The 26,328-nt window shown below is 37.8% G+C and overlaps 1 protein-coding gene across 1 annotated transcript in view; it reads right to left on the minus strand.

The window, feature by feature from the left end:
• Positions 1-14,043: 14,043 nt before the first annotated feature.
• SELENOF (selenoprotein F) overlaps positions 14,044-26,328 on the minus strand; it is a 56,274-nt gene continuing 43,989 nt past the window's right edge. The window contains exons 4-5 of the mRNA XM_021690037.1: positions 17,735-17,784; positions 14,044-15,165 (exon numbers count right to left, since the gene is read on the minus strand). Coding sequence (XP_021545712.1) covers positions 15,034-15,165; positions 17,735-17,784 — 182 coding nt within the window. The 3' untranslated portion in view covers positions 14,044-15,033. The remainder of the gene's footprint in view (positions 15,166-17,734; positions 17,785-26,328) is intronic.

A 26,328-nucleotide genomic window follows, 5' to 3' on the forward strand; every position in this document is an offset into this window, starting at 1 on the left:
TAGGGGGCGCCTGGGTGGCTCAGTCGTTAAGCGTCTGCCTTCGGCTCGGGTCATGATCCCAGGGTCCTGGGATCGAGCCCCGCATTGGGCTCCCTGCTCCGCAGGAAGCCTGCTTCTCCCTCTCCCACTCCCCCTGCTTGTGTTCCCTCTCTTGCTGTGCCTCTCTCTCTGTCAAATAAATAAATAAAATCTTAAAAAAAAAGAAGAAGAGGGGCACCTGGGTGGCTCAGATGGTTAAGCGTCTGCCTTCGGCTCAGGTCATGATCCCAGGGTCCTGGGATCGAGCCCCACATCGGGCTCCTGGCTCAGCGGGGAGTCTGCTTCGCCCTCTTCCTCTGCTTCTCCCACTGCTCATGCTCTCTCTCTATATATATCTCTGTGTCTCAAATGAATAAATAAAATCTTAAAAAAAAAAAAAAGAAGAAGAAAGATCAGGTAGAATGAGAGCAGGGATTAGCAATTAGGAATTACTGTTAAAGTGGGACCTAGACTAGGTTATAATTGGGTTAATCGAGGCAAGGGATTGAACTCATTCTAATAGCTCGTGGAGCTTTGACCAAAAACAAATCATGAATCAGACTTGGACTCCGACCTTCTCACTGATAGGCAGCAGTCAGCACCTGGCTTATAGGTTTCTAGAACAACATAAATTCTCATTGATGAATCTTAGCTATAGTGTCATACTGACTCTGAGGCTGATGGGAGGACCTTAACTAAGGTCACTGGTGAATATCAAAGAGCTGCCAAGTAGAAAACAGGTTAATTTCTTAGCACGGAAGCATGAGGTCTTTTAGAAGCCACTAATGCATTTTACCTGATTGTTTAATTTCAGGAGATCCTGACTCACTGCCCCTATAGAATAAGTAGCAAAGGCTGGTCTCAATTTACAATCCTATAAACCAGCTTGGAGTAGAGCAGAGATTATTCTTGGCAGATACAGGTCTATTTGTGCCTATTTTAATTTGAAAATGTTCTGGTATGTGTATGTTTTATTTTCTTTGAGAAAAGGCAGGCTTTATTTGGGATGTTCTGGATATAGTTAAGATTCCATGGGCAGGGTAACCCCTCCAGGCTTAACTTTTGAATGGAAAATGGGAATACCATTACCAAGTCTATATAATCAGACAAGCATGCCCTTGAAAATGGCGCAGGTGAAGCTTGAATAAAGAAAAAGGAGTTAGAACTAGTTAGCTAAGCCAGGGTACTAGTGCTGAGTAAATCAAGAAACAGGGGGTGCCTGGGTGGCTCAGTCGGTTAAGCGGCTGCCTTCGGCTCAGGTCATGATCCCGGGGTGCTGGGATAGAGTCCCACATTGGGCTCCGTGCTCGGCGGGGAGTCTGCTTCTTCCTCTCCCTCTGCCTGCCTGTCTGCCTACTTGTGATCTCTCTCTCTCTCTGTCAAGTAAATAGATAAAATCTTTAAAAAATAAAAAAACAAGAAACAGAATGCTACTAATGTCACTGAAAATTAAACCATTTTCTTATTTAATCCTCACGGTAATGCAGAGTGTTCACAGTAGCTATCATTAACCCTATTTCACAGATGAGAATAACACGAAAAATGATTAGATAATGTAGCCAAACTCACATAGTAGGTTAGTGAAAATACAGGGTTAGACTCCAAATAGGAAGATCAATGCAACTCTAGATCTGTCCTCCATCTGCTATTTCTTCTACTTTCCTCAGCAACTCTTCCAAACCTTTTTTAACATATCCACTATGTGTTTTGGTCTTCTTTCTCAAATCCTGATGAATGCCCTGGGCCTTCTATGTCACTGAGAAAGCAGAGGTCCCTAAACTTTCCATACTGTCTTCCTACCACGTTGTCTATGTGCTTGCTTGTTCTTCTCACTTGTGGTCTAGGCTTTCCCTTCTGGTCGAAGCCAAGTCTCTCAACACATTCTCTCATTTTACTTCTCCTTCACAGGCAGCTTCCCCTCTGTGTATAAATATGCTCAGGTTTCTCTCACATTACAACAGAACAAAACAAATCCTCCTTTGAAGCTCCAATCCAATCTTGCTCTTTCCTGTCTCATTCAAGTTTCTCCAAACAGTTTTACTTCCCACCTCCCAATTTCTCAACTCCCTTCTTTCCTTACCTCCCTTGAAAACAGGTTGCTGACATTGTTAATGGGCTGAACTGTGTTCTTCCTTCCTAATTTATATGTTGAAGTCTTAATCCTCAGTACCTCGAAGTGTCATGAGAGCATGGAAGAGATAAAGCTCTTATGCACCCAGCAATCAAGAAAAATCAGTATGAGGCCAAATATAAAAAGAAAAGGCAGAGGGGCCACTTTCATAGATGACTGGCACCAAGGAGTGTGAGACTGAAGCAGATTATAGTCTAGACCAAGGGAAGTCACAGGGCGGGCAAATAAAAGTCAAATACCAATGGAAAAAAAGGGAGTAAGGGAATCTCCAGTTGTCTGTACTGTTTATTTTATTTAAATTATAAATATAAATATAAATAAAAATATAAAATAAATTTATAAAATTTTCTCTAATTTAAATTCAATTTAGTTAACATAGACTATATTATTAGTTTCAGGGGTAGAATTTAGTGATTCATCAGTTGCATATAATACCCAGTGCTCATTATACCAAGTGCCCTCCTTAATGCCCATCACCCAGTACCCCATCCCCCCATCCACCTCTCCTCCAGCAACCCTCGGTTTGTTTCCTATGATTAAGGTGGTTTGTCTCCCTCTCTGATTTCATCTTGTTTTATTGTTCCCTTCCTTCCGCTATGCTCCTCTCTTTTCTTTCTTAAATTCCACATATCTGTGAGATCATATGATAATTGTCTTTCTCTGATTGATTCATTTCGCTTAGCATAATACCCTCAAGTTCTATCCACGTCGTTGCAAATGGCAAGATTTCAGTTTTTGATGGCTGTGTAATATTCCATTGTATATATATACCACATCTTCTTTATCCATTCATTTATCGATGGACATCTGGGCTCTTGCCATAATTTGGCTATTGTGGACATTGCTGCTATAAACATTGGGGTGCAGGTGCCCCTTTGGATCACTACCTTTGTATCTTTGGGGTAAATACCCAGTAGTGTAATTGCTGGGTCACATGGTAGCTCTATTTTCAACTTTTTGAGGACCCTCCATACTGTTTTCCAGAGTGGCTGCACCAGCTTGCATTCCCACCAACAGTGTAGGAGGGTTCCCCTTTCTCCGCATCCTCGCCAACATCTGTCGTTTCCTGACTTGTTAATTTTAGCCATTCTGACTGGTGTGAGGTGGTATCTCATTGAGGTTTTGATTTGTATTTCGCTGATGCCGAGTGATGTTGAGCATTTTTTCATGTGCTGTTGACCATTTGTATGTCTTTTTAGGAGAAACATGTGTTCATGTCTTCTGCCTATTTCTTGACTGGATTATTTGTTGTTTGGGTGTTGAGTTTGATAAGTTCTTTATAGATTTTGGATACTAGCCCTTTATCTGATAAGACATTTCCAAATATCTTCTCCCATTCTGTTGGTTGTCTTTTTTTTTTTTTTTTTGCTTTCGTCGACTGTTTCCTTTGTTGTGCAGAAGTTTTTACCTTGATGAAGTCCCAATAGTTCATTTTTGCCTTTGTTTCCCTTGTCTTTGGTGATGTGTCTAGCAGAAGTTGCTGTGGCCGAGGTTGAAGAGGTTGCTGCCTGTGTTCTCCTCGATGATTTTGGTGGATTCCTGTCTCACGTTTGGGTCTTTCATCCATTTTGAATTTATTTTTGCGTATGGTGTAAGAAAGTGGTTCAATTTCATTCTTCTGCATGTTGCTCTCCAATTTTTCCCACAGCATTTGTTGAAGAGACTGTCTTTTTTCCACTGGATATTCTTTCCTGCTTTGTCGAAGATTAGTTGACCATAGAGTTGAGGGTCCATTTCTGGGCTCTCTATTCTGTTACATTGATCTAAGTGTCTGTTTTTGTGTCAGTACCATACTGTCTTGATGATTACAGCTTTGAAATATAGCTTGAAGTTTGGAATTGTGATGCCTCCAGCTTTGGTTTTCTTTTTCAACATTTCTTTGGCTATTCGGGATCTTTTCTGATTCCATACAAATTTTAGGATTGTTTGTTCCAGCTCTGTGAAAAATGCTGGTGGTATTTTGATAGGGATTGCTTTGAATGTGTAGATTGCTTTGGGTAGCATAGAAAATTTAACAATATTTGTTCTTCCAATCCATGAGCATGGAATGTTTTTCCATTTCTTTGTGTCTTCTTCAATTTCTTTCAGAAGTGTTCTATAGTTTTCTGAGTACACATCTTTCACCTTTTTGGTTAGGTTTATTCCTAGGTATCCTATGGTTTTTGGTGCAATTGTAAATGGGATCGATTCCTTGATTTCTCTTTCTGCTGCTTCATTGTTAGTATATAGAAATGCTACAGACTTCTGTGCATTGATTTTTATATCCTGTGACTTTGCTGAATTATGTACAAGTTCTAGCAATTTTTTGGTGGAGTCTTTTGGGTTTTCTACATAAAGTATCATGTCTGTGAAGAGTGAAAGTTTGACTACTTCTTTGCTGATTTGGAAGTCTTTTATTTCTTTCTGTTGTCTGATTGCTGATGCTAGGACTTCTAGTACTATATTGAACAACGGTGGTGAGAGTGGACATCCCCGTCATGTTCCTGACTTTAGGGAAAAAGCTCTCAGTTTTTCCCTGTTGAGCATGATATTCGCTGTGGGGTTTTTATAAATGGCTTTTGTGATGTTGAGATATGTTCCCTCTATCCTTATATTGTGGAGGGTTTTTATCAAGAAAGGGTGCTGTATTTTGTCAAAAGCCTTTTCTGCATCTATTGAGAGGATCATATGGTTCTTATCTTTTCTTTTATTAATGTAGTGTGTCACATTGATTGATTTGTGAAGGTTGAACCACCCTTGCAGCCCAAGAGTAAATCCCACTTGGTCGTGGTAAATAATCCTTTTAATGTACTGTTGGATCCTGTTAGCTAGTATCTTGGTGAGAATTTTTGCAACTATGTTCATCAGGGATATTGGTCTCTAATTCTCCTTTTTGGTGGGGTCTTTTTCTGGTTTGGGGATCAAGGTAATGCTTGCCTCATAGAATGAGTTTGGAAGTTTTCTTTCCATTTCTATTTTTTGGAACAGTTTCAGAAGAATAGGTATTATTTCTTCTTTAAATGTTTGGTAGAATTCCCCTGGAAAGCCATCCAGGCCTGGGCTCTTGTTTGTAGGGAGATTTTTGACTACTGCTTCAATTTCTTCGCTGGTTTTGGGTCTGTTCATGTTTTCTATTTCTTCCTATTTCAGTTTTGGTAGTTTATGTTTCTAAGAATTTATCCATTTCTTCCAGATTGCCTAATTAGTTGGCATATAATTCCTCATAATATTCTCTTATAATTGTTTGTATTTCTTTGATATTGGTTGTGATCTCTCCTTTTTTGTTCATGATTTTATTTATTTGGGTTCTTTCTCTTTTTGATATGTCTGGCTAGGGGTTTACTTAATCTTCTTAGTCCTTTCAAAGAGCCAGCTCCTAGTTTTGTTGATCTGTTCTGTTCTTCTGATTTCAATATCATTGATTTCTGCTCTCATCTTTATTATTTCTCTCCTTCTGCTGGATTTAGACTTTACCTGCTGTTTTTTTTTTTTTCCCCCCAGCTCCTTTAGGTGTAAGGTTAGGTTGTGTATTTTGAGATTTTCTTGCTTCTTGAGGCTATATATTTCCCTCTTAAGACTGCCTTTGCTAAAAAAAAAAAAAAAAAAAAAAAACCTTTTTTTTTTTTTAAAGGTTTTTTTTTTTTATGTTGTCATTTTCATTTGCTTCCATGTATTTTTAAAAATTCTTTAATTTCCTGGTTGACCCATTCATTCTTTAGTAGGATGTTCTTTAATCTCCATGTATTTGTGGTCCTTCCAATTTTTTTCCTGTGGTTGACTTCAAGTTTTAAAGCATTGTGGTCTGAAAATATGCATGGTATGATCTCAATCTTTTTGTACCAGGTGAGTCCTGATTTGTGACCCAGTATGTGATCTATTCTGGAGAATGTTCCATGTGCACTCAAAGAATGTGTATTCTGCTGCATTAGGATGAAATGCTCTGAACATATGGTAAGTCCTTCTGTTCCACTGTATCATTCAAAGCCCTTGTTTCTTTGTTGATCTTCTGCTTGGATGATCTGTCCATTGCTGTGAGTGGCGTGTTAAAGTCCCCTACTATTATTATATAATCAATGAGTTTCTTTTAATTTTGTTATTAATTGACTTATATATTTGGCTGCTCCCACGTTAGGGGCATAAATATTTACAATTGTTAGATCCTCTTGTTGGATAGAACCTTTATTATGATATACTGTCCTTCATCTCTTATTACAGTTTTTGGTTTAAAATCTAGTGTCTGATAGAAGGTTGGCTAATCCAGCTTTCTTTTCCTGTCCACTAGCATGGTAAATGGCTTTCCACTCCCTCACTTTCAGTCTGGAGGTGTCTTTGGGTCTAAAATGAGTCTCTTGTAAGCAGCATATCAATGGGTCTTATTTTTTTTAACCATTCTGATACCCTGTGTCTTTTGATTGGAGCATTTAACCCATTTACAGAGTAATGATTGAAAGATAGAAATTTAGTGCCATTGTGTCACCTGCAAAGTCACTGTTCCATTCTGCTCTTTGTTACTTTTGGTTCTCTTTCCACTGAAAGGGTCCCCTTTAATATTTCTTGTAGGACTGGTTTAATGTTCACACATTCCTTTTTTGTTTGTCTTGGAAACTCTTTTTTATCTCTGCTTTTATTCTGAATGACAGCCTTGCTGGATAAAGTGTTCTTGGCCACATGTTCTTCTCATTTAACATGTTGAATATATCATGCCAGTCCTTTCTGGCCTGCCAGGTCTCTCTGGACAGGTCTGCTGCCAGCCTCATGTGTGTACCCTTGTAGATTAAGGACCTCTTGTCCTGAGCTGCTTTCAGGATTTTCTCTTTATCTTTGTAATTTGCAAGTTTCACTATAACATATCAAGGTGTTCACCTATTTTTGTTGATTTTGAGGGGAGTTCTCTGTGCCTCTTGGGCTTGAGTGCCTGTTTCCTTCCCCATATTAGGGGAAGTTCTCAGCTATAATTTGTTCAAATAAACCTTCTGCCTCTTTTCCCCCTGTTCTTCTTCTTCTGGGACTCCTATAATACAGATATTAATTTGCCTTATGGAGTTGCTGAGTTTCCTAAGTCTGCCTTTGTGATCCAATAGTTTTCTTTCCCTCTTCTTTCATCTGCATTAATTTCCATAATTTTATCTTCTATATTACTGATTTGCTCTTTTGCTTTATTATTTTTAAAAAAGATTTTATTTATTTATTTGACAGAGACAGTGAGAGAGGGAACACAAGCTGGGGGACCAGGAGCAGGAGCAGGAGAAGCAGGTTCACTGCTGAGCAGGGAGCCCAATGTGGGATTCGATCTCAGGACCCTAGGATCATGACCTGAGTTGAAGGCAGATGCTTAACCAACTGAGCTACCCAGGTGCCCGACTTCTGCTTTGTTTATCCTCATTTTTATGGCCTTGGGACTACATCTTGGTTATAGCATTTTTAATTTTGGCCTGACTAGATTTTTGTTCTTTTATCTCTACAGTAAGAGATTCTCTAGTGTCTTCTATGTTTTCAAGCCCAGCTAGTATCTTTATAATCATTGTTATAGATGTCATTCAGACATCTTACTTATATCTTATTGATTAAATCCCTGGCTGTGAGTACTACCTCCTGTTCTTTCTTTTGGGTTGAATTTCTCCATCTCATCATTTTGTCCAGTAAAGAAAAGAAGAAAAAGAAAAACAACAACAACAAAACAAAACAAAAAAACCCCTAGATTCTGGGTGTGTTTTGGTCTGCTTGTTAAAAGAAACTAGACCCCAAAATAATAAATAAATATATATATTTATATATAAATTTATATGTATAAATTTACTTACATATATTTATACACATATATTAATATATAAAAATATATTTATAATAAAGTATAATGAAAGGAAACAAAAATAAAATACATATAAAATAATTTAAAAATAAAAAAGAATTGAAAAAATAAAAATCACTGAAAACAGTAATAGTATGACTAAAGAATAAAAATAAAAGAGTGCTATATACTGTTTTCCCTAAGAGCTGAAGCTTTGCAGAACTCTGTGATCAGTAAACATGGTGCCAGCGAGTTGTTTGTGCTGGTCTTCTGGGGGAGGGGCCTGTTGCAGTGATTTTTCAGGTGGACTTGCCCTAGTGGAAAGGCAGCTCCAGTGCACAGGGAGGCAGGGCTTGGTGTAAGCAGCTCCAGACTCCACTAGGTGGCGCTGCTTTGTGCCCTGAAGTCTCTCAGCACTGATGGGTGGGGTATGGTGGTGCCCCACTCTCTAGCTCTGGAGCTGAAAATTCGTGCACCCCACTCTTCTTTGAGCCCTCACAGAAGAGCAATCACTCTTGTCTCCCTGGTTTCTGTCAGAACTCTCTATTCACCCTGGCTGTGTCTCAGCGTTTTTATCTCAGGTACATGACTGAGTTTCAAAACTCCAAATTTTAGGGAGTCCCTGTGCTCTGTGACTGCTTGACCTATAGGATATGGTGGAAGTGACACCATGTCATATTTGGGCCCAGGCCTTAAGAAATGGGCAGTTTTCAGTTCCTGCTTCTTAGAAGGATGCTTGTTTTTTAGCCCAGGCACCACACTGTGAGGAAGCCAAAGCTGCCTAATGGAAAAGAATGGACAACCAGGGCCAGTTTGTCAGGTGTATGAGTGATCCATCTTGGAAGTGGATCCTCTTGCCCTAGCTGACGCCTGGTGGAGCAGGAATGAGCTGTCCTCACTGAGCCCTGCCCAAAGTATATATTTGTGAGCAAAATAAATAGTTATGGTTTTAACCCATTAAGTTTTGGAGTGGTTATGCAGTAAAAGAAACTAGATGTTTGGCTGGGATCTGGGCTGGGCCTGTGGGGTAAGATTTAGCTAACACCAAGCAGATAGGCAAGGGGTAGAGATGGACAGAGATTTCCTTCTGTATGGGAAAGAACTGAGAGTTCTGTATTGTTGGACTAAGATGCAGAGAGAAAATATGTGGATTTAAAGTAGATGAGTTAGGAAAAGACAGAAATCAGATCAGAAAGTCTGGGTTAGCGGTGCCTGGGTGGCTCAGTTGGTTAAGCATCTGACTCTTGGTTTTGGCTCCAGTCATGATCTCAGGGTCATGAGATTGAGCCCCATGTTGGGCTCTGAGCTAGGCATGGAGCCTGCTTGAAATTCTCCCTCTGCCCCTCCCCCTACTCATGTGCATATGCTCTCTAAAATAAATCAATCTTTAAAAAAGAAAAAAAGTCTGGGCTATAGATGAGTATCTAGATGTTCAAGCCAGGAAAGAAGAATGGAAACACAATTCAGGCCAATAGTAGTAATTTCAAAATCTTGAATGGCAAACAAAGTAGTTTAGTTGGGCATTTGTGGGCATATGGGCATTCATGATGTGAAAGATTAGGCAACAGGAACTGGGGACTTAGGTCAAAAGTCTGAATATAGAAGGAGATCAAACCAGTCCCACCAACTCTGGTACTAGTTACTATACAGGTGGTGACAGAAAAGACCATCTTAGATGTTGAGTCAAATAGTTCTAAGACTGGAGCTCCACAATGGAACTAGAATGGAGATTGGTGCTTAAAGATGGCAAGGAAGAACGCCTGAGTGTGGTATGAATAGTCACTTCCTATTAGTTCACCTAACTAGTGAATATTTTAAGAATCCACTTAGTAGGTATACAAATGAATATTGGACTCTCATAAAATTTAACATTTATGTTTAGGCTTGTCTTTTTTGTCCTAAAAGCAAGTTGAATAATTAATTTTTTTTTTGGGGGGGGGGGGGGGGGGGGAGGGGGGGGGGGGGAAACTTTTTTTTTTTTTTTTTTAAAGATTTATTTATTTGAGAGAGCGAGAATGAGAGAGAGAGAGTACATGAGAGGGGGGAGGGTTAGAGGGAGAAGCAGGCTCCTCGCCGAGCAGGGAGCCCGATGCAGGACTCGATCCCGGGACTCCAGGATCATGACCTGAGCCGAAGGCAGTCGCTTAACCAACTGAGCCACCCAGGCACCCCGGAGAGGGAGAATCTTAAGCAGGTTCCATGCCTGGTGTGGAGCCTGACACAGGACTCCATCTCACCACCCTGGGATCATGATCTGAGCTAAAATCGAGTTGGACCCTTGACTGACTGAGCCACTCAGGTGCCCTGGAGGAATAGTTTTAAAAAGCAAGTAATATACTAGAGGTTTCTGAAGCGGTTATTAGTCCTCAGTGAAAGCACAGATAAGGTATTTGTTTACATAGGCATAAATGAATATTTGTTCATTGTTCATGACCTTTAGAGTTGACCATACTGGATTTTGTCTTGCCCCTGCTCAAGGTTTTATTCTGAAAGCAACTTAGGATACAGATGAATTTTTAGGATGATATCTATTAGACTTTCTCAGCCTACCTTCACAACTTCATTTCCTACTACCCTTTTCCCTGGGTCACTAGTTTCCAGACACACGGGCCTTCTTTCAGATATGTGAAGTTTCCAGGCTTTCTACTAAGTCAGAATCTTTGCACATGCTCTCCCTTCTCACTGGAAGGCATTTTAATTCACTTTACCTGGATAATTTCTGTTCATATTTTAGGCCTCAGTTTAAGTATATTCTTCAGAGATCCCTAAGCTCATTAGTTCCCTTTGTAATTCTCTTCTAGTAACTTTTTCATTACTTTTTCCGTAATTGATATATTTGTTGCAATTGTTGGCTTTCACTAGAATGTGACCTTTACTAGACATGGGGATACTAGGCATTAAATTTTTTTTTTTTTTTTTTAGAGAAGGAGTGTGCGTGCGTAAGCAGGGTGGGTGGGGAAAAGGAGAGGGAGAGAATCTTAAGCAGACTCCATGCTCAGTGCAGAGCCCTCCCTAGGGCTCAATCTCATGACCCTGAGATCATGACCTGGACCAAAATCAAGAGTCGGACACTTAACTGACTGAGCCACCCAGGTGCCCCGGGGACATTAGTTTTTTTAATAACTAAGGTCGGGGAAGAGAAAAATGAAATCCAGTAAGGTGACAATAGGCAAAAGAGGCAGGTAAAATTGAGAATAAAGTATACATAAAGAATTAAACAACTGCAGTCTGATGACCAGTTAATGGAAAGCAAAGTATTTAACACATCTCAGTAGCCCCTGATGAGTACTCTTAATGAGAGATCAAGAAATTTAGGATGTACAGACACTGGACTCCTGTACATGGCTGGTGGGAATGTAAAATGGTGTAGCCACTTTGGAAAAGTCTGGCTGTGTCTCAAAGAGTTAAACATAGATAGTATGACTCAGCAATTCCCTTCAGACTATAGCTGCATTATTCATAACAGCCCCAAAGTGGAAACAAGCTGGATGACTACCGAATAATGGATAAAATGTGGTATAGTCATACAAAGGAAAATTAGCCATCAAAAGCAATGAAGTACTGACGATACATGCCGTAATATGGATGACGCTTGAAGACCTACTAAATGAAGGACCCCAAATGGTCACATATTGTATGATCTCATTTATATGAAATATCCAGAATAGGCAAACCCGTTGGGACAGAAAGCAAAATTAGTGGCGGTCAGCGCTGGGGGTAGGTGGCTGTGGGAGTCACTGCTAATGGGTCTAGATAAGATTTCTGTTTGAGGTGATGAAGATGTTCTAAATTTAGATAGTGGTGATGGTTGCGCGGCTCTGAATATACTAAAACAACATTGAATTGCATACTTCGTGTGTTTTAAATGTGAATTGTATCTAAAAAATGTAAAAAGTTATAGTCCATTCTCAGTACTCAAAGTAGTTCTATGAAGTTGCTGCAAACACTGAACTTTAACAGACCATTGCTCTCAGGGGACATACAGGGAGGGTTAAGTTCCTGGAAGCCCCTGGTCACAGTATTTTTGTCAACCTATCTATAATCTTGTTTTATGTGTTTCTATTTAAAGACACTTTAATGCATATTGTTGATTTATCATCATTGAACTCATGGCCCAGAAGTCATGCCTCAACAAAACTAAAATGCGTTTTTTTCCATAAAGCGCATCCTAGCCTTCTTGCTCTTATTAGGAACACTAGACAGCACTTTAGCACTATGCTTGGGAGCCATTTTAAAGGGCTAAATCACCAACATAAAGCACAAAAATGCAAAAAACTAGAGCATGAAAGGATATTTGTTTACAGCATGAGAGCTGAAACAAGGCAGTGTCCCGTTGTTTGACTTTAGCTGGGAATGTGTGCACTGAGGGACTCAAATTTTTTGTTCTGCGCCCACCTGCGAATGACTTCAAAAGTACCCTGCGTATTATGACTGTGGGGTTACAGATAATTTTAATGAGTATGTGTATTTGTAAATATGGAATTCATGAATAATAAGGATTGACTGTAGCTTAGTTTTTCTACTAAACTTTTTTTAGGGCTAAACTTCAATCTCTTCATAATGCTGGACAGATAAAATGGCTGTATTTGTAAAATATGTTTCACGAGTGGCTAAAAGGAAAAGACTAGTTATAGAGGCTGCAGACGATTCTTCTTCTTTTATTTCCTCTGCGTTTCTAAATAACCATGTCTCATGTTACTGATTTCTGGCAAAGGGGCAGTTTAAAGGTAAAATGTTCAGCAAAAGCCTACTCTGAATTTTTAATCACAAATGCAGGCCTTTTCCCAGAGCAAGTCCTCTGTCACCACAGAATATAATTAAAAGGCATTTTAATTTTCAAGTAAAAGAAATACTTACCTAGTTGTGCTCATATCTGGAATCTCTACTCCTCCTTCCCATGTATTTGCTTTCACATATAAGGGAAGGCCAATTTTAATTTCCAAAGTTTTGCAGTATTTGCTTTCACAAGTGTTTTTTTGCATTTTATTTAATTTTAGACTAGCTTTTAAGCCTCAAACCCTCTTAAAACAGGAAATAATGTTTGTGTTTGTAGTTCCTTTTAAGAGGCTTTTGCCAAATTCAGGAATTTACAGATAAATTAACTGTTTTACATTATAAGTAACATTTTGGCAGGGGGAACAAATTTATAATTATCAAGTATTACATATCCATATTTGTGAGCCAGAATAAGCTTAATCAAATATCAGAACTGGGCTACAAAATGGCACTTTTTGGATCAGTATTTCTCTCTCCTGGTAATCATTTGTCTTTTTTAAAAAGAGCTTTTAGGTGTTCTTTGATTGGAACTAGTGAAAAATAGTTGGAATTGACGGATTTGAACCTCCCAATTAAAATAGTAGAGCTTGGTGGATACACGGTTATTCATCAACTCAAGAACTTCAAGCTCTAAGCTACTATGGGGGTTCTTTAGCCTCTTTTGCTCTCTCATAATAACTTGAAGAGTTTTTAAGCTTCCTTTCACTTTTTTTTTTTTTTTAAGCCAATGCCAGCACTCATTTAACTGGCTCTTCCTGCCCAGACAGCCGTCCAATTAGCTTCCTGTGCCAATCCCAGAAGTTTTGAAGTTTCATCCCTTCTATCCTACTGTTCATCTGTATGTGGTGGCCCCTCCTCATGCTATTTTTCCCACTGTCCCTGACCAGCTTCATCTCCCTCTTGTTCTCATAACGGCCACGGGGATAGTGCCACACCATCCGGGGTCTTGCACTATCAAAATGATGGCTCTCTCCATTACTCTAAATAAAAATAGAACCTAGTCTGCTTGCCAAGACTTCTCATAGTGTTTTTTGTTAACCAACTTGCCTAGGGTTTATTATCTTCATGGCTTTACAAATATACTTAATTTAAAATATGACATAATACAAAATGCTAGTAATAATAACCAATCTCTTAAAAATATTCTATAAACATTTCCTGGTAGTATCTTTGAAGACTTCCAAATATCCTTCATTAACATGGTTTAATTCTAATTTATTTCTGAAGTTTCTAGATTATAAGAATGTATCCTGAGATTAAGCAGACATAAGATTAGACCCATTTGATAAGAGGTTTAAATGACCTAAATTCATTTGGATGAATGTTGTTCTTAGTGAACCACCAGAGAGGGTCAAGCAAGAAAAATAATTTTTAATAGCACAATAAAAATTCTGCATTTTAAGAGCTATTCCTTAAAGGAGATATCAATAAAAAATGTGTTCACAGATAAAAAGCACTTTGAGAAACTGCTAGACAAGTATAAAGTAATATCACCCACAATAAGCTTGAAACACTACAGCCATTTTAACATTTTGGATAAAATAGGGCTTCTATGAAAAAATAAAAATGCACTGAGAAATGTGTCATTTTTAAACACGAGAGGACAAATCAGAAGAATTTCAAATTCTTGATTTTTTTTTGAAACTTTATTTATATTTTGGTCTTAAACAAATGATCATTTATTTTTCTGTAAGAGCGTGAAGCACAAAAGTTTGCTAAATATCAGAACCACACAAATCCTCCTGAAGGTTTTCTGTGTAGTCTTCATTAATGCAAATCTCTGTGAATGTTTCATTCTTACTGTAGATCTTGAATCTGTTTTACAATAATGAAGCCATAAAGTTTTAATGCAACACATTCATTATGAACTATAACATTTCTATTAAAAGGAAAGCTGGGAAAACGAGAAGCAGGCAATCTGTTGAGGCTCAGTGGCTCATACTTTGTAGTTTTTGCTGTTGCTTTCAAAGAGCACACAGCACGTGCATGAGGCACAGTAGGCATCTCCCTTATCACCCGCCTACTCTAAACATCTGCTGTTCCTAAAACTGGACCAATTATTACAAGCTATCATTTGCATAATTAGCCAACTATTACAAAGCATTTCGTTAGTGGTATCAACAAATGTGGAAGGATGGAAATTTATGAAAACTGGGTTTTGTTAAGCTTGCCAACTCCTCAGATACCATGGGCTGTGCTGCCACTTCAACTGTTAATGAGCTGTTTAATGCCTCACAGAAAGAAAGATCAAAGGAAGGAGGCAAAACTAAAATATTCTCTAGGTACTGTAATATTTCATTTGATAAAGTAACAAAAGGAAAGGACAAAATTGAAGCAAGATTTATATGCGTTCCAACTTTTCACTCAGGAATTCTTCTACACTGTCTGTGTTCCATTTGAGGATGCTTAATTCTTCAGCAATGTTCCCGTTGTCATCCAAGAGCTTTAATACAGGATCTGAACCACGAACATACTACAAAAAGAAGGACATCATTTTTATCTGCTTAGAAGAGCCTTCTCAGCCTCAACCAAAAACCAAACAATTTAATCCAGCTTTACCCTATAAAAAAGGCGTGTAGATATAACATCATAATAGGTCTTACAGGATTTCAAAAAAGAACTAAATAATTACATTTACCTCTAAAAAGAGAAACACCTGTTGGTATCAAGACTAAGATATATTATTGAATGTAAACAAACATTTATTGTATATACAACAAAGTCCACATGAGCTTAAAACCTAATGGAGGAGACAAGTTCAAAATGAGAATGTGCACACAAATTATCAAAATTCTGTATTGTTTTAAATTTTAAGAAATCAATTATTTTTTATTGTAATTAGTTTATAATTAGGCTGGATTCTGAAACTTCAGACTCACTAGTTGACCCTAATAATATGACAGAGAACTGAGGAAATTCTAACAGTGACCAACATGATCAACAAACATGATTCCAATTCATTAAGAAATCCATCTTCAATGCTAAATTAAGTTGAATCACATATCCAAAAATGCAGCAGTGATGATGAAGGCAGCTCTCAGAACTTCTTTCGGCAATTTATGCCTCAGGTGTCTAGTCTGTGAACTCTACAGAGCTGGAGACAAGCTCTGGTGTGATTAGCACCTGGTATAGTCTCAAGCCATTTGTAACGAATCAATACCATTAATAAACCATTTTTGGTTAGATTATCTACAAACTATTTTAAAAGATTTGACTTTTCAAAAACTCATTTTAGTCCACAAAAAGAAAAATTTACATAGAATATAGCTGTAAAAATCTTCAAAATATTGTCAAACCTAACTGTATGAAGGAATTACATACCATGACCAATTAGGATTTATGCCAGGTATACAAGCCTGGTACAACGTTTGAAAATCAGTTACTATACCCCCACCAATAGGCTGAGAAAAATATTATCAATAGATGGAGAAAAAGCATCCTGTCACACGCTTCAAGGTAGATGAACCTTGGGGGCCTCATGCTAGGAGAAATAAGCCAGCCATGAAAGGACGAATACTGCATGATTCAACTCGTATGAAGTATCTAAAATAGTGAAAATCACAGAAACAAAGCAGAAGGGTGGTTGGTCAAAGGGCTGGGAGGAGGACAGGGGGAATTAGTGTTTAATAGGTATAGACTTTCAGTGTTGCAAGATGAAGAAATTTCAGAGATCTGTTGCCCAACAGTGAATATATACATATATATACATACATATACACATATATATACACACACACATATACATATACACATATATATGTGTATATATATATTTTTAAAGATTTTATTTATTTATTTGACAGAACGAGAGACAGCAAGAGAGGGAACACAAGCAGGGGGAGTGGGAGTGGGAGAGGGAGAAGCAGGCTCCCCGCCAAACAGGGAGCCCGATGCGGGGCTTGATCCCAGGATTCCAGGATCATGACCTGAGCCGAAGGCAGACACTTAACCAACTGAGCCACCCAGGCGCCCCCAACAGTGAATATATATAACACCGCTGAACTGTATGTTTAAAAATAGTTAAGATGGTAAATTTAATATTATGTATTTATCACAATTAAAAATTTAAAAAGTGGGCTAAAGATCTGAACAGATACCCAAAAGACCTACAGACAGCAAATAGGCTTATGAAAAGATGCTCAATTAGGGAACTGCAAAATAAAACGATGAGATAATATCATGTACTTATTAAATGGCTAAAATGCCAAGCACTGACAATACTTAATGCTAGTGAAGATGGGGAACCACAGAAACTCTCATAACTAGTAGGAATGCAACATAACACAGCCAATTTAGAAGATAGGTTGGGAATTTCTTACAAAGCTAAACAATCTTACTATATGATCTAGCAATTGTGCTCCTAGGTAATAAGTTGAAAACTTATGTCTACACAAAAATGTGTATGGCAGCTTTACTCGTAATTGCCAAAAATTGGAAGCGACCAAGATGTCCTTCCATAAGTGAACATAAAAACTATGGTACAACAGAATGTTCATATTATTTAGTGTTAACAAGAAATGAGCTACCTAGCTATAAGGAAGATATGGAAAGAACCTTAAGTGCATATTGCTAAGTCCAAGAAGCCAACTGAAAAGGCTACATACTGTATGATTTCAACCATATGACCTTCTGCAAAAGGTAAACTACAGATAGATCAGTGGTTGCCAGGGGTTTGCGGGAGGGGGTGAGGCAGGAAGAGGTATGAAGAGGTAGAGCACCGGATATTTTTAGGGCAATGAAACTATTCTGTAAGATACTGTAATGGTGTATACATGGTATTATATACATTTGGCAAAACTAGAACTATGCAATACAGAAAAAATCCTCACGCAAGCTATGGAATTTAGTTAATAACGTATCAGTACTGGTTCATCAATTGTACCACATAAATGCAAGATGTTAAGGGAAACTGGTGAGAGGATACAAGGAGGGGGTATATATGGGAACAGCGTACTTTTGGATCAATTTTTCTGTATACCTAAAATTACTCTAAGGTATTAAAAAAATACTGGAAAAAAGGAATTCCATTAAAATCCTCTTACCTTGATTTGTAGTCCTCTGAATAGTTTGGGTTTATCACTCCTGACAAAAGCTTAAGAAAAAAGATTCCAATTATTCACTCTGAAACTCAAGCTAGCTACAAAGATTAATACAAAAAGTACAAATACACTCAATAAAACATTAGATCCTACATAAAAAAACTAAGGAAATTCAAACATATAAATAAATGGAAAAGGCATATCATACTATTCAGTAAGAATAAATATTTTAAGATGTTAATTGTTTCAAACTTAATCAAAATCCCAAATTCTAATGGGATTCTGAGGGCTTGGTAGTAAAGCTCTGTGATAAGAGTAAATGTGTAAGAAGTCTGGGTAGTTTAGAAAAAGTGAAATACTGGAGGGGAATTTGTTCCATTGTTAATAGACAATGTCATACCAGAATAGATAAAACAGATTAGGAGATCTAGAGATGATAAAATATCTGCATGCATTGTTTAATATGGTAAAACTATCAAATCAGAGAGGGAAGGAGAAAATGATTGTGTTTGTGTCTGGGGGTGTATGTGTGAATTATTTAACACACTGGAGAAAATCTGTCAAACTATTAGGGAAAAATAGGATCTAGGTACCTGTTTTTCTATCTTGTATCTAAATGAATTCCTGATGGATTAAGATTTTCAATTCATTCAACAAATATTTATTGCAGACCTAACTGTACGCCAGACGACAGAGATAAAACATGATTCCTGCTCTTACGGAGCTTACAGTCCGGTGAGGAAGAAAGATGCTAAACCAGTAGTCACACTAATAATTTCAGCTGTCGTAAGTATTACAGAGAAGTTAACATACACAACTTCAATATGGAATATAAAATTCTTCTTCCTAACTATGACCATAGAGGAAATGCTTTTATGGATATGCCTATACAAAAATGAAAACTTCAGGACAGTTAACCACCACTAGAAACAAAATTAAAAGTAAAAATCTCTAACAATGTATAAAAGTTCTCATAAATTATTAAATACATAATAGGTGCACAAATGGACTAAAGAGAGGAGCATGTAATGTACAAATATACAAATGGTCAATAAACATTTGAAATAAATGTTCATCCTCACTAAAAATCCAATGTCAAAACAATGAGATACTCTCACTCAGAGTGCGAAAAGTTAAAAGGAATATTTAAGGTTAGAGAGGGGGTGAGGAGAGGGATTTTCCTGGGAGTTACTTGCGGGAGAAATATAAATAGACACGTATTTCCAGAGAGGTATTTAGCAAAATGAACAGTCTTAAAATGTACATATTCTTCAAATCTGAAAGTCCCCTGCTCGGTATTTCTTTATTCTGAGGAAATAAGTGTACAATATAATGCAAAGATACATAATATATAAGATCCTGCTAACCACATCTAGAAATTTGGAAAAATCTAAATGTGTAAGAAGCTACAGGTTAAATAAATTAATGTGGACCATACCACAAAATGCATTCAATCATTAAAAACTAATCTATTTACTGACATAGAAGCAAACTCATATATAAAAAGCAAGTTTGAGGGGCGCCTGGGTGGCTCAGTCGTTAAGCGTCTGCCTCTGGCTCAGGTCATGATCCCAGGGTCCTGGGATTGAGCCCCGCATCGGGCTCCCTGCCCCGCGGGAAGCCTGCTTCTCCCTCTCCCACTCCCCCTGCTTGTGTTTCCTCTCTCGCTGTGTCTCTGTCAAATAAATAAATCTTTAAAAATAAATAAATAAATAAAAAGCAAGTTTGAGATCAGTTTGTTTCCTCTGGTTGTTACAAAAAAATATTTCAATATATTTATTCAAATATCTTAAAAAAATTAAGCTAGAAAATATAAAATACCTGGTACAATACACATAACCTTTAAAAAATGTTAACTATTATTTTAATAGGGGGTTATATGTGGAGCACGGGGTTTGGGAAGTTTTACATTAAAAAATATTTTTTTTTTAAGATTTTATTTATTTGACAGAATGAGAGAGAGGGAGAACGAGCACAAGCAGAGGGAGAGGGAGAAGCGTCTCTCTGCTGAGCAGGGAAGCCCGATGTGGGGCTTGATCCTAGGACTCTGGGATTATGACTCGAGCTGAAGGTAGATGTTTAACCGACTGAGCCACCCAGGTGCCCCTTGGGGAAGTTTTAAATGAACGTTTTCCCTTTTTTGGACTATTGATCTACACTCTACCAATTTTTTAGCAATCATCATATAAAACTGTTTAAGTTAAATTTAGAACACATTTTTCTAAAATACAAGTAGATATTTCATATAAATACTTGATAGTTCTTAGATTTTATGGTGACATACATGCTTCTGAGAACTTATTTCTTAAACTTACAATTAACTAGCACTGGAATTATAGACATGTTTTATTATAAAGGTCCTTATTTACTATTACTCTTTGTTTTATTGTCCTAAATGCAAGTATATAGTTTTTCTTTTTAAGATTAAGAACTTGTGGGAAGAGACTCAGATATCCTATCTATAATTCCCCTACAGAATTCAGTTCAAAATAAAGCTGATTGTTAAGTCTTTTTATTAGAATTTCTTTTTTTTTTTTTAAATTTTATTTATTTATTTGAGAGACAGAATGAGAGAGAGAGCACATGAGAGGGGGGAGGGTCAGAGGGAGAAGCAGACTCCCCGCTGAGCAGGGAGCCCGATGTGGGACTCGATCCCGGGACTCCAGGATCATGACCTGAGCTGAAGGCAGTCGCTCAACCAACTGAGCCACCCAGGCGCCCTTTATTAGAATTTCTTATTAACTCCATCCTTTAGGATTTATCCCAATACTCTGCAGACTCTTGAATCCCCAAGCAAAAAAGATCTCATGATACCTGTTGCATTTTATACCATCCCTTTGGCAAATGCTATATGTATACTTGTGCAAAACACCGGTTAACACTAAGTGTGTTGTCTAATGCATAAGAAACTACTCTAGGGGAAAAGGACTGTTCTTACATATTTTTTGTATCCCTTAATAGAGCCTAGCACATTTAATAATTTTCATTCAATAGATTTTTAATAGGCTGAAATGAATAAACTTAATATGAGTCACTAATGACTATTTTCATCAGTTCTTTGCTTTTTAACCATAGATCTACAAAGCCCCCTAATCTTGAATGAGGGGAATATCTGTTAAATACCCTGTAGTAGCAAATCACATTTTACAAGCCGTGAATTAATCTTCCAACAGATACTTGGGTGCTGTTATGTACACATGGCACTGGGATAGGCTCTATGAGAGTATAAAACTTGCAAAAAGACTCCTAGTAACTTCTTTTCTAGTTTACTTTCTGCTGTTTTAAAAATAGCTCAATAACATCAGTTTGATTATTCCTAAAGAAATCCAGTCACTGGGACTCCTGGGTGGCTCAGTCAGTTAAGCGTCTGCCTTCGGCTCAGGTCATGATCCCAGGGTCCTGGGATCGAGCCCTGCATCGGGCTCCTTGTTCAGTGGGGAGCCCTCCTCTCCTTCTGCCTGCCACTCTCCCTGCTTGTGCTCTGACAAGTAAATAAAATCTAAAAAAAAAAAAAAAAAAAAAAAATCCAGTCATTCCGTTTCTAGAAAATGTTCTTATGCCAACTTATTTGTCAGTTATGAAGGCAGTTTTGTGAATAGTACTTTAAAGTGATCAAATATACAGAAGTGATTAGAAAACAGATGAAATGTTTCAGCTTTTCACTCTGGATTCTATCAGCAGGGCATTTGCACAGCTCCCTTGGAGAGGAGCTTGATTTTGCTATATGTAGTACTTAGAAACTAGTAGGACTCTTCTTCTAATTCAGACTCTTCAGAGGTAATAAACAATATTCAAAACAATCTATCCTCCTAGTTCCAAAGAGAGGGTAAAATTGGGGATGATGAGATAACAGGAAGGGTATGTCCTGAGGTTAAAGGAAAACGTTTGAATTAATTTATTTTCAAAATAAGTGAAAATATAAATGAAAAAGACAATATACTTGGCTAGATGTAATGATATACCCTTGATCACATCACAATTAGTCATACAATGTACTTTACTGGTTTTAAGATTTAATTTGATTGTAAGGGCTTATAGAAAGTATGGTTAAGACTTGTGAACTATCACATAAAATTATAAGGAATGACAGATGTTTTCCTGTTGATAAAAATAAACATTTGAATCAGAATATATTCTAAATAAAAATGTCGTATATCACACCCAGAAACAATACAATGAGAACGGCCAACAACAACAAACAACAGAACTGAATTCTCAACTGTGCTCCAGCAAGCTTCTGGGTACCTAAAAGAGTATCTCTAAAATAAGAAAATTTACTATTGTATACAAACCATCTGGAGTGTAGAATTATGAGTCACGTGGGTCTTCCCAACAAGACCATTTAAAAGCACTTGAAAAAACATTCAGAAAAGAGCAACTTAAATAACTGAAAGAATCTGAGGAGACTGGAGGTACGACAATGAAGACAAGACAAACTAAAAATATGACTTCTTAGTGTGGAAAGATAAAGAATGTTTGAAGACTATAAATCCATCAGGGATATATTAACCAACACAAACACAGGCTTTTCACCCGATTCCCATTTGTCAAAAGTGGGGGCACCCTTGAATTAGATACATTTTGTAATTCCATTCAATAAATATTTGAATTCCTCTTAATATGATGAGTAGTGTTAGATAGATTCTGGGTAAATTAATGACAAAAAAAAATTCTGGGCTTTAAGAGTTCCTAGTTCGGTAGAGGCAAAAGACCAATAAAGCAAATAAGTACATTATAATATTATGTATATATTATAATATTATGTGGCAACTGTGCAATATAAAGGATAAAGTGAAAAATTCTGTCTAAAGGCCACAAAAAAGAACGTTTGGACTAAATTTTGAATGAACAGCACTTTGCTACAAGAACTGGAAGGGGCATAAGTCAGGAGGAACATGCGGTGTATGCAAAGTCTTAGAGGTCAGAGTTCAGAGAAATGCAGATAGTTATGCACGTGAACTAGAGGTGTGAATGACAATCAAGAAAAGCATGTTGTATGGGCGCCTGGGTGGCTCAGTTGGTTAAGCAACTGCCTTCGGCTCAGGTCATGATCCTGGAGTCCCGGGATCGAGTCCCGCATCGGGCTCCCTGCTCGGCAGGGAGTCTGCTTCTCCCTCTGACCCTCCTCCCTCTCATGCTCACTCTCATTCTCTCTGTCTCAAATAAATAAATAAAATCTTAAAAAAAAAAAAAAAAAAAAAGAAAAGCATGTTGTGATGGGTCTTGTACTGTGAAGCTATTGAGTTTGACATTTATTCTGTAATGGGGAACTATAGAGGGCCACAGAAATCAAATATGTCTACCGGAAAAGGTCTTTTTGGTAGTTGTGTAGAGGACACAACAAAACAAAGAAAAGGGAACATAGATACCTAGACCAGATAACAAGTAACTAATCCTTCTAGAGAAAGATGACAAAGGCTTAATTTAAATCACAGAGAAGGCCAAGGAAGTAAGATTTGAAAGTTCTTAAGGAGGGGAAGAGATACCATTTGGTGACTGAGTATAAAGTGAAATAAAGGTTAGTCATGATTCCTGTGTTTTATGCTTTTGCTTGGTGATACTGCCATTTGTGGAAACAGGAAAGAAGATGGTATACTTTTCTAAGAGAAACCCAGCAATTCAGTTTTTGGATATGCTGGGTTTAAGGCCTCTCTACCAAAAATGTGGGCCACAGCCTGGAGGATTACTAGAAATGCAGAATCTCAGGATCCACCCCAAATTTACAGAATTTACTCTATATTTATCAAGATTTTCAGATGATTCATAGGCTTAAGGTATCTACGAGATTATACAAACGAAAATGTCCACTTGCAGTCAGAAATGTGATTTCTAACAGAGAGATGTGACCTAAAGATACAGATTAGGAGTCATCAGGTAACTAAATTGGTACTGAGGGAGTGGGACATTCAAGAGAGTAAGAAAGGAAGGAAAATATAGATAGACCCTGACTATAACTAACATTTGAAAGGTGGGTGGTAGATGAGATGCCAGGAAAGGAAAATGGAAAGCTTGTTACTTGTAGGAAAAACTAGGAGTTAACAAATTCACAGAAGTGAAGGGAAGAGTTTCAAATACTAGAGTCGAGTAAGATTTAAACATCAGGAGGTAAAATGGTAGAAACAGAAGCCAGAATGTCATAGGTAGAAGAATGGCTGGCAGCAAATAAACAAAATTCTGCTACAGCTATAACTGATATACTGATTTGAGCTGTTTTTATTTTTTAAAGACGGCAAATAAAGGAGTACAGAAATGCCTGATGGTTACTAATGGAAATTTATTACCTAAAGAGAGTATGTTACAAAAACAATACCCACCATTTAATATCCTTGGTACTGAAATAGTGCTTGACACACAGTAAAGAACTCAGTAAGTATTCACAGAATTAGTGAATGGTTTACTCTGTATTTGGTGGTGCCAAATACAGAGTAAACTGTACTCTGTATTTGGTGGTGCCAAATACAGAGTAAACTGTACTCTGTATTTGGTGGTGCCAAATACAGAGTAAACTGTACTCTGTATTTGGTGGTGCCAAATACAGAGTAAACATACTAAGTGATGTAGGTGTTATTTAATTCTCAAAACAATCTTATAAGGTGTGTTTTTACTGATTTTAAACCATCTATTACCCATTTTATAAATGAGAAAAACTGATGAAGTGAATACTAATGAATGATACTACTTCTAGTAAAACTCTAATGTAGCCTCATAATCCTAGGCATTACTACTGGCATGAGAAGTTCGTAGAAGTGAAATCATCAACGTGCCTGATCTCGTCTGACCTCAGAAGCTAAGCAGAGTTGGGCCTGGCAAAAAACCCAAAAAAAACCCAAAAACACTTTTTTTTTTTTTTTTTTTGCCTTCAAAGGTATATGATTTTAATAAGGAATTGGCAAACTATAGTCTGAGGTCCATAGTCTAGGCTGCTGCTTTAGTAAGTATAGTTTACTGGAACAAAGCCACACGTACTTAAATATTGTCTATGGCTGCTTCTATACTACAGAAGTAGAGTTCAATAGTTCTAGCATAGACCTTTGTTGCCTATCAAGCTGAAAAATTTTATTTAGCCTTTCACAGAAAGTTTGCCAAGACCTACATAATTAGGGAAAAAAAATTTTTTGAGACACACACATATGCTTAACATTGTAAGACTCATGCTTAAGAAGGAACTGTCATTATTACTTTTCATGCTACTACAAATGATAAAACATTAGGTCCACAGGGCCACTCAAAGTGACTCCTGGCCTGGGGAGAGGGAGAGCGAGCCCCTCACCCCAGCATGGCTGCAGTTCATGAAGCTGAGCCCCTTAGCTGGTTGAACAGGGAGAAAGCCCTGCTCTTCTGTGTGCTTGCAGCTGTGGCAGAGAGGCTAACTGTGGACAACTAGGATGACTGCTGGCTCCACCCTCCAATGACCCCACATCAGCCACAGGTGGGCCTCAACAGCACAGGGAGCAAACTCTGCCCAGTGTGCCCGCAGTAGGCAAAGAGGGTGACTGCCTTCAGTGGGTAGCTCAACCATAATAGGACGACACATGCAGCCCACAGAGGGGATACCCCTGGAGCGCTGAGTTCTGGTGAAAAGAATGGATTGTGTTCTAGGGCGCCACAAGACCATTTCCTTACAAGGTAACTACTTTCTTTCTTTTCTTTTAAAGATTTTATTTATTTGTGTGTGAGAGAGAGCGAGAGCGCATGCAAGCAAGCACAAACAGGGCGGAAGGAGAAGCAGGCTCCCCCGCTGAGCAGAGAGCCCGATGTGGGACTCGATCCCAGGACCCTGGGATCATGACCTGAGCCGAAGGCAGATGCTTAACTGACTGAGCCACCCAGGTGTCCCACAAGGTAACTAATTTCAAGACCAAAAGCTGTAGTTGACCTAATACACACAAACACAGAGTAAGACAAGGTAAGAAGACTGAGGCATATGTCCCAAATGAATGAACATGACAGAAATCACAGTAAAAGAGCTAAATGAAACAGATAAGCAATATGCCTGATGAAACTTTAAAGTGATAGTCATACTCAGTGGACTTGAGAAGAGTAGATAAACACAGTTACAACTTCAAAGACACAGAAAATATAAAAAAGAACCAGAGTTGAAAAATTCAATAACTAAAATGAAAAATACACTAGAAGGAATCAACAGATGACGGAACGCAGAAGAATGGATCAGCAATCTAGAAGACAAGGTAATGGAAATTAACCAAGCCAAATATCAAAGAGAATAAAAAATGAGAATAGGTTATGGGAAATATGCAACATCATCCAGTGTAACATATTCACATTATAGGGATACCAGAAGGAGAAGAGAAAAACAAGGGGTCAGAAAACTTACTTAAAAAAATAGTTGAAAACTTCCCTAACATGGGAAAGGAAACATTCAGGTCCAGGAAGCATGGAGAACCCCTAACAAGACAAACCAAAAGAGGTCCACTCCAAGACACGTAATAATTAAAATATCGAAGATTAAAGACAAAGAGAGAACCTTAAAAGCAAAGCAAGAGAAAACAGTTACAATCAGGGAAACCCCATTTTTCACCAGAAACTGAGGCCAGAAGGGAGTGGCATGATAAATTCAAAGTGCTGAAAGGAAAAAA

This window comes from Neomonachus schauinslandi, chromosome 4 (genome assembly GCF_002201575.2).
Source record: "Neomonachus schauinslandi chromosome 4, ASM220157v2, whole genome shotgun sequence".
In the NCBI taxonomy this organism is placed as follows: domain Eukaryota; kingdom Metazoa; phylum Chordata; class Mammalia; order Carnivora; family Phocidae; genus Neomonachus; species Neomonachus schauinslandi.